The following is an 8612-nucleotide window of genomic DNA, read 5'->3' as shown; positions in this document are numbered from 1 at the left end:
TAAGAGTCATTTAAAATGAAACGAAGTTTATTTAGATATTTTATGAATTTCTAAATTGTTACATTTAGAAATTGAGTAGAATAAGATAACGATTGCAAACAAATACCATCACTAAATAATAATGATAAATACACACTTCAATTAATTGCTTAAACAAGCTAATTGATGGAGGTATTCATCAACAGTGGCATAATTAACATCAGGATAGAGCTCAGAAGCCTCCACCCCTGAAGATGGATCGATTTCAAAATTTGTTTGTTCTCCCTTCATAAATATTGAATAGTTCACTAGTAGCATAATTTTGTCTGTCATATTCGCATCTGCAATAATGGGTTAAAATCAAACTCATTAGGAATTCATTTTTTTTTTTTTTTTTAATTACAGAATTTAAGCAAATTAGGAAGGGTGCTTAATAACCTTGGATCATCTTAATAATTTGGTCCTCAGTGACATAAATTTTTTCCAGGGTTTTGCCAATCTTCTTCTCCCAAAGGGCAACAAGTTCATTGAATGAGTAGATATTCTTTGGAGGCCTAAGGTAGAGGGTCTTGTTCAATGTTCTTGGATCATCAACGGCTTTGATGGTGTAGCTTGCTATGTCAGCTTCCTTGATAAAAATTGCTGCAGCCAAATTAGAATACCAACTGTAAGCCATGCTTTCATGTATTTTCGTTACACGTATAATATATATCATAAAAAATTCTTTTCTGTTTATTAATTACACGAGTAGATTTCCTTAATTTTCGATATTTGCTTTCATAATTTTTTAATAGAAACTTTGGTTTTGAAAATTGTCAATTTACTTCCACTATAGTGTAAGTTTTTAATAAAGTTCACAATAAAAACAATTTTCTAATCAAGACGTTCTGATATAAATATATTATGATCATTGTTAGATCTGGATTGTTAAAAAAGGTGAATATATATGGTCTTGACAATTTTTAAAGAAAGACTTACCAGTATATAATGGTTGGGTAGGATACTGTAACTTCAATTTTTTGAGTAATTTTTTTTGCACTTCTAGTTTTATTGACCCAAGGGTGATATAATAAAAGCTTAAGGTAGTAATATTCAATGTAAAGTCAGCATTTTTAATCACCATTGGAGATTTTTTATCATATTTTTCAAAAATTGAGACTTTTGTAATTGTCAGACTTATTTTTTGAGTGAAACCCAAGGTTATGATCCTAAATGATTAATGACAACAATTAAAAAGAAAATAAATCACAAAACCCTCGTAAATTTTAAGATCTGTAACAGTTTAAAAAACAAATGCATAGACCCCATAGTGAAAATTGACCAAAGAAGTTGATGGAGATATGTGTTTATTTGTAATTACCTTTGGGTTGGCCATTGCCATAAATCAAGATATTATCTTTGGGAGGAGCAACGGCTCCGGGTTGTGCCAGTGTAGGAAGAAAGAAGCCAAAGGTGCAGTTGCAGGAAACATAAGTGTAGGGAATTCCCTCGGCCTCAATAGCACGTCGAATTTTTGCCTTTCTTGCATAACCTGATTTTGCTGGCTCAATGGGATGTCCAGCATCCACATTGCTTCCAAACTCTGATGGGAAAAATCTCTGTACCAATTCATTAAACATTTATTATGCCATTTAATAATAACAGTTTTGAGAATTTTAATGGATATGATAGGAATAGAGTCAATAGACCAACCTTAATATTTCCAGCTTCTTTAATGGCAGCGATGAGCTTAAACTGCTCTGGTATCTCTGAACGGCTAATAGCTGACATCACTATATCAACTAACTTCAGCATCTTCACCAACTTTTCATGATTCTCAAGATCTCCCTGCATCCAAACCAATTTCCCAATATAATAAAAGTTAAACAATGTGATACATTAAGCTACACAACGTGATATTTGAGGTCTACTAATAGTTATTATACTGTATTCATGCTGAATCTCCTGCGCTCCGAGTCAGGTCCTCATTCGCCTGGGACTCTGGTCTCAGGAGCCTTTGTGCCAACTTTTAAGGTGTTCTACTTTGTTAACATGTAGTAAAAAATAATATTGAAGGGAATGGAAATACATACATAGAGCAAAGTGACGCCTAAGCTTTGGAAATTCTGAACAAGTTTTGCCTTAACAGGATCAGAGAGGGCAGTCTCCCTGACCAGTGCAAAGGTTGGATGGCCGGCCTTTACACTTGCTTCCACAATAAATTTTCCCATATTTCCAGTTCCTCCGATGATCAAAATCTTACTTTTCTGAGCCATTTGGGAGAACAAGAATGAATCTCAAACTATTGATTTGAAGGATGCGATGGATCCTTCAATGGATAGTATGGAAATGTTCTTACTTTTGGAGCTGGGATACAAAACACTACTTACAGATTAAACTAGGACCAATGTTTCTTCTCTCTGTTTTCAATATCTACTTTATCTGAAAAACATATAAATAATTGATATACTTGTCTAGGTGCGATTGGATCGATATTGCTCTGTCCTTTTAGCTACACCTTTTGCAAATTAATTTTGGATTGAATAGACATATAACAACCCACTAAAGAAAAAATATAGCTTCAACCAAGATGTAATACATGTGACCAAAATTTAACATGTGATATACTTTCTAATACAGTTAAATATAAGCCATGCTTAATTGATTTCACGTTTTGTAATGTAAAACAATTATTTGATAAAATAATTTTTTAAACAGAGAAAACATATATTATATTTTTACTTCACCTTTGCAAACCGTACACACTTTTTTTTTTTCGTTTTTCATATTTTACACGCTTGTCAAGATGGATAGACGTGGACCTTTTCTTTATTGAGTCATATCAGAAAATATAACTTAAATATAAAAAAACAATAATACTATACTCACAAACCCTTCTTACTAAATTTCTCTCACAAATGTGACTCCTTCAATGGTTGATTGCCCAAGCATTTTTACAGGGATACAACCAATAGACCTCAACAACAAGCATGTCACAATCCCCGAAAATCAAAATCAAAATGTGTATCATGAGGGGTGAGAGGAGTCTCAGGTAAATTTTAATCGGAATAATTGTCAAGAACGGAAGGCCAAGAGGGATGGAAAAAGACCTATCAACTCGAAAGGTTGCAACAACCATGACGATCCAAGTTCTCTAGGGCACTGATAAGAGCTTGAATGTTTATATTTTGTTAGTGATTTAATTGGTAATTTATGGGAAAATGTGTTTAAAGTGTGGAATTTGAATTAATTCTTTCATAAATACTTTTTACGGGATCACGGGTGTATTTTGAGTATTTTCAGGTTCAAACCGATATTTGAAGGAAAAAGAATGATGTCGATGGAATTCGTGACGAGTAGGAACAAACGGTGCAAGAATCGGAGTTGAAACGAGAAAGTTGTGACGCGTCGAAATTACACCGTAAAATCTAGAAATCCTTCAAGATGAGCATGCTTCGATGTTTTGATCATAACTTGAGCTGTGGTAATCTGAATTTGACGATTCTGGTGGCGTTGGAAAGCTTATTCAAAGAGCTACAATTTTTGTGTTGATGACTTTACCAAATTCTGAAGATTACGGATGCTTTGGACAGAAAGAACAATCGCCACAGCGACTATTATTACCGCCGCGNTTAAAGTTGTGATTGGACTTTAAATTTGTATGAAATATTTTTGGTAGATTGTGGTTGTTGTGAACTCTTTTGATTATATTGGATTTAAGTGGATTGTTAGATTCTTATGATTTTTTGCTCTCTTCGCATTTAAGAGGTTTTTCCACATCAAAATTTTCTTGTGTTTCCTTATGAGTTGGATGTGATTTTACATATTTGCTTTTAAGGTTTTGCTTCTCGTAGATTTATTTAAGTAGGAAAGTAATGTGTTATTGCATCATTTTCTTTTAGCTTCTTGATATTGTATTATTTTCTTTGCTTAAAGTTTGGTGGTTTTTTTTTTAAGTTTTTAATAGTTGGTTAACAAACAATAGCAGAGCCATGGAGGCCCCCTCTCAACAAAAGTCCTGGGTCTGCCACTGGCAGGACCCACGGAGGCTTCCAGAGGCATATCTTGGTTGATGAGTGCATGGCAGGACCCACGGAGGCTTCCAGAGGCTTACCTTGGTGGATTTTTGGCTCATCAATTCATCATATCTGGTTTTACCACAACATCAAGGTGGCATGGAATCTCATTATGTTAGCGTTGAAAGTGAATAAGTGGCTTGGCTTATTTCAACCCATTATGATTTTACAATTTTGATCCCACCGAAAATTATATTAACGTAATAAAAATTAATTATATTTTATTGACTCCACTAAAATGCTTCTATATTTTATTAATCCAAAGATTTGAAAATACCTGTATTTTTTTCATGTTTTCTCCCTTCCTTAGTTCCTTTCATCTTCTCTCATACTTCTTCCTTTAGTTGAATTAATCAAGAAATACTACTTATTTGGAGGTTAATTGTTAAATTATTATTTTATTACCTATACTGAGAGAGAGAGATATTTGGTAGTATTATCAATTAAGCAATTATTAAATAATTGTCTTATTACATATATTAAAAGAGAGATGCTTGATGGAATTATATTGTCAATAAAACAATTATGCAATGTTTTCAGAATATGAACAGTCAAGAACAATTATAAAATTGATAATTTGGTATGTATATCTTTTAAAATTAAATTTTTAAATTACGTTTTTTTATGCTTATTACTTCAATATATATTTTCTTGTAAATTTATCTACTTAGATCTTTTGACCCTACTAATTAGAAATCCTGGCTACACCCCTATACATATATATGTGTTGTTCGCATTAAAATGTCATTAGCACGATCATAATTGCATTATGGGGAGGAAGTTTTAAAATCCGGACAGCTCGGGTGCTTCTGTTAAACATTCCTAACCCCAATAGCAACTACATACCTTATTGAGGTAGAGACTGTATTTCATGAAAAGAATTTCTTGGGCGATGTTGCAAATATTTTAAGTCCATATTTTGTTGAAGGAATCCAATCAAACTTGCGAGCTAATGTTTACAAATCTTTTTGTTTTAATAACTCGGTTATTGAAAGAGAAAAAGAAAACGATGGGATTGAAGGGAAATATATGAACCGGAGATGATGAACTGTTGCGTACGTGAAGAGGAGGATCTACTGTGCAGAAGGAAAACTATCAAACTAACATAAAGTAAAGTTGATTTAAAATAAAAAAATAAAAAAAATTCTACTTAATTATTTTAATTGATAAAAGTTTAGGGTTCCACTTGTTTCATATTTTGCAATTATTATATTACTTATGGTCTAAATTTTGAACTTTGATTTCTTAATTATTTACTCTTGTTACGGAGAAAAAAATATAGTGTTTTTTTTTTTTTCCCCCCTTTTTTAACATATGCATTTCCGAGCTGATCCCTGTTCAAAGAAGTATTTGAGGTTCAAATAAGTAACAGAATATAAGAGATCTAACTGGGTCTAGAAATACATTAAAACTTATCAAAAGAAATAATGATATCTTTCTAGCCTCATCAATAGTAATTTAAACAAGGTTCAATATAAGTTGTATAGAAGGCTTAACTCAATTAATCAGAGTGTATCGTTTATTTTCACCCTGGGGTCACGACTCACGAGATCGGATTCTTTACTAAATAAAAAGAAAGCTTTTATAAATATTAATATACAATTATTAATGGACGTCTATTTCAATTAAAGATATAAAAAGCAAACTTTGTGTCATTATCATCTATTTATTTAACTTAATTATGCATTCTATATGACATGAATTTGCAAAATTAGAAATAATGATTCACATGCTCCTTTTCTTTTTCTACAATATTATCCATGTTATAAATGTTTTAAAAGAGAGGTATATTGTCACTTGAAGCAATCAAATAAAGAAATAAATCTATCAAACTATTCTTTGTAAAATTATATTCTCTCCACTTTGTTAAATGTCTCCAATAATAATGATGTGATTTTTTTTATTCAATTTAATTTTGGATTGAATAGACATATAACTACCCACTAAAGAAAAAATATTATCCATGTTATAAATGTTTTAAAAGAGAGGTGTATATATATATTTCATTATTTCTAACAACAATGAAGTTTATATGCTGTGCAAATCAGAAAATGCTAATGATTTTTCTTTTATTTCTTTGGCAAAAACCGAAGGAAATTTGGACAATACTCCTTAATTTATCGCCATAGGAAAAAAAAAAAAAAATTGGGTTTGATTTCTTTAAACTCCTAAATTCGAAAAGCTAGTAATTAACAAAGTATATATACTTAGAGGGAAGCGTCCCCATTTAACATGTGTAAAATTGGTTCGGAAATTTAATATTTTCATTAATTTTTTTTTATTTATTATATTGAGTCATTATCACAAATATGTGTCACATCAGTTAAGAAATAAAAGATGGAAATTAAAAAAAAAAAAAAAAAAAAAAGAAAGAGGTCTTCAATGATGAAGTATCAAAACCATATGTTTATTGCTTTTCCTTCGTTGCTTATAAATAAGTAGTGCTTGCACCACTTCATTTGTATCATCCGCCAACATAAACACGCTAATAACACTTCAAAATGGAGAATTCTTGGCCTTTCAATTCCTTCCTTTTGGTCCCAACTCTACTCTTCACTCTCCTCTTTTGTCTCAACCTCTTCTACCACCGCAAACTCAACCTACCACCTGGCCCAAGCCCATGGCCCATCATCGGTAACCTAAACCTCATCGGCTCACTTCCGCACCAATCCATCCACTCTCTCGCCAAAAAATACGGGCCGATTATGCAACTCCGATTCGGATCATACACTGTGGTCGTGGGCTCTTCAGTTGAAATGGCAAGATACTTCCTCAAAACATATGATCACAACTTCGCTTCCAGGCCTAAAACCGCTGGAGGCAAGTACACAACCTACAATTATTCGGATATGGTTTGGGCACCATATGGTCCATATTGGCGCCAGGCACGTAAAATGTGTCAAATCGAGCTGTTTAGTGCAAAACGTTTAGAATCATTTGAGTATATCAGAATAGAAGAGACAAAATTATTTGTGAACGGCCTGTTCAAATCATGTGGCAAGCCTATTATTTTGAAAGATCATTTTTCTAATCTTAGTTTGAATGTGATTAGCCGGATGGTGTTGGGGAAAAAATACACAGAGAAATCAGAGAGTGAGATTGTGACACCAAAAGAGTTTAAGGAAATGCTTGAAGAATTGTTTTTACTAAATGGGGTGTTGGATATTGGAGATTCGATTCCGTGGGTTGGGTTTTTGGATTTACAAGGTTATAGGAAGAGGATGAAGGCAGTGATGAAGAAGCTTGATAGGTTTTATGAGCATGTGCTGGATGAGCATGATGGTAGGGGGAAGAATACGTCTAAAGATATGGTTGATGTGTTGTTGCAGCTTGCTGATGATCCTAGTTTCCAAGTTAAGCTCCAAAGACATCAGATTAAGGCTTTAATCCAGGTAGATGAATCTCAAATAATTAAATTACCTGTTTCTTGCACAGACAATTGGGCTTGAGATAATGATAATTAACCTTTTTTTTTTTTTTTTTTGGGTATTAATTATTATTGTTTCTTTTTTTCGTTACCTTAGGATCTTTTAGGTGGTGGAACCGAGAGCTCAATGGTGACTCTAGAATGGGCAATTTCCGAGATTCTGAAAAAGCCAGACATTTTCAAGAAAGCAACTGAAGAGCTCGATAGAGTTGTTGGGAGAAACAGATTAGTACAAGAAAAAGACATTAGTAATCTTCCATTCATAGATGCGATTGTGAAAGAAACAATGCGTCTACATCCTGTGGCACCAATGTTGGTACCTCGAGTAGCTAGAGAAGATTGCAATGTTGCTGGTTATGACATCCTCAAGAACACTCGTGTGCTCGTTAATGTGTGGAGTATAGGGAGAGATCCCGCCGTATGGAGTCGACCCGATGAATTTTGCCCTGAGAGGTTCATGGAGAATAAGGAGATTGATGTTATGGGACATCATTTTGAGCTATTGCCATTTGGTGCGGGGAGGAGAATGTGCCCTGGTTATAGTCTAGGACTCAAGGTTATTCGATCAAATTTGGCTAATCTTTTACATGGTTTTGCATGGAAATTGCCAGGTGATATGAAGCATGAGGATTTGGATATGGAGGAAATTTTTGGACTATCAACTCCAAGAAAATTTCCACTTGTTGCTGTCCCTGAGCCTCGACTGCCGCTTCATGTTTACTCTTTATGATTCACTTACATCTCAAATATTCTCGTCCTAAATTTGTCGTCTTTAAGTAATGCAGCATCGCTATTAATATATCATTTGGAATAAAAAATTTAAGATTTAACTTGAGATCTATAATACGATATAACAATTCATGTTCTTGGATAGATTGTTCCTCTTCATATATATACACACACTCAAATACAGAATAGTAAAACAGCAAAAGAACAAAGAAAAAAAATTGAGCTCAAACTGCTGTAGAGCTCCTTTAACAATTCTGTCATTAACTCTGTAAATAACTGACGAAAATTGAATTAAAAAAACCTATAAAAATAAAATCAATTGATTTACAAACCAGTAACGATCAATAATATCTGGTAACGGTTATCGATTTTATTAATAAAAAACTGGATCAATTTTGAATTCAAACTCTGGGACCAAAAAA

At 33.0% G+C, this 8612-nt stretch overlaps 2 protein-coding genes across 2 annotated transcripts; one reads left to right on the top strand and one right to left on the bottom strand.

The window, feature by feature from the left end:
• On the bottom strand, nucleotides 1-2280 carry LOC116105215 (phenylcoumaran benzylic ether reductase TP7-like). The gene is made up of 5 exons (XM_031391649.1): nucleotides 2052-2280; nucleotides 1672-1806; nucleotides 1340-1577; nucleotides 418-621; nucleotides 1-320 (listed from the first exon to the last, which is right to left on the bottom strand). Exons 1-5 carry the CDS (start codon nucleotides 2232-2234, stop codon nucleotides 142-144), a joined length of 939 nt encoding a protein of 312 aa, XP_031247509.1. The 5' UTR covers nucleotides 2235-2280; the 3' UTR covers nucleotides 1-141.
• A 4232-nt stretch (nucleotides 2281-6512) lies between these two features.
• LOC116105270 (trimethyltridecatetraene synthase-like) lies at nucleotides 6513-8305 on the top strand. Its single transcript, XM_031391720.1, has 2 exons — nucleotides 6513-7426; nucleotides 7559-8305. The coding sequence occupies exons 1-2, from the start codon at nucleotides 6536-6538 to the stop codon at nucleotides 8189-8191; spliced, it is 1524 nt and encodes a 507-aa protein (XP_031247580.1). The 5' UTR covers nucleotides 6513-6535; the 3' UTR covers nucleotides 8192-8305.
• The last annotated feature ends 307 nt before the right edge of the window (nucleotides 8306-8612 follow it).

The sequence above is a fragment of the Pistacia vera genome, unplaced genomic scaffold (assembly GCF_008641045.1).
Source record: "Pistacia vera cultivar Batoury unplaced genomic scaffold, PisVer_v2 Contig116, whole genome shotgun sequence".
In the NCBI taxonomy this organism is placed as follows: Eukaryota; Viridiplantae; Streptophyta; class Magnoliopsida; order Sapindales; family Anacardiaceae; genus Pistacia; species Pistacia vera.
Note: the sequence above shows the minus strand (reverse complement) of the source record. Positions and strands in the feature narration are given on the sequence as shown.

What these genes read in the sequence shown, in the direction of transcription:
- LOC116105215 (XM_031391649.1), bottom strand. Translation starts at nt 2,234, where the DNA reads ATGGCTCAGAAAAGTAAGATTTTGATCATCGGAGGAACTGGAAATATG. An exon ending in AAGAAGCTGGAAATATTAAG is followed by an intron (nt 1,578 to 1,671) that starts GTTGGTCTATTG and finishes GAATTGGTACAG; the next exon opens with AGATTTTTCCCATCAGAGTT. An exon ending in AATTATTAAGATGATCCAAG is followed by an intron (nt 321 to 417) that starts GTTATTAAGCAC and finishes CCATTATTGCAG; the next exon opens with ATGCGAATATGACAGACAAA.
- LOC116105270 (XM_031391720.1), top strand. Translation starts at nt 6,536, where the DNA reads ATGGAGAATTCTTGGCCTTTCAATTCCTTCCTTTTGGTCCCAACTCTA. An exon ending in AGATTAAGGCTTTAATCCAG is followed by an intron (nt 7,427 to 7,558) that starts GTAGATGAATCT and finishes TCGTTACCTTAG; the next exon opens with GATCTTTTAGGTGGTGGAAC.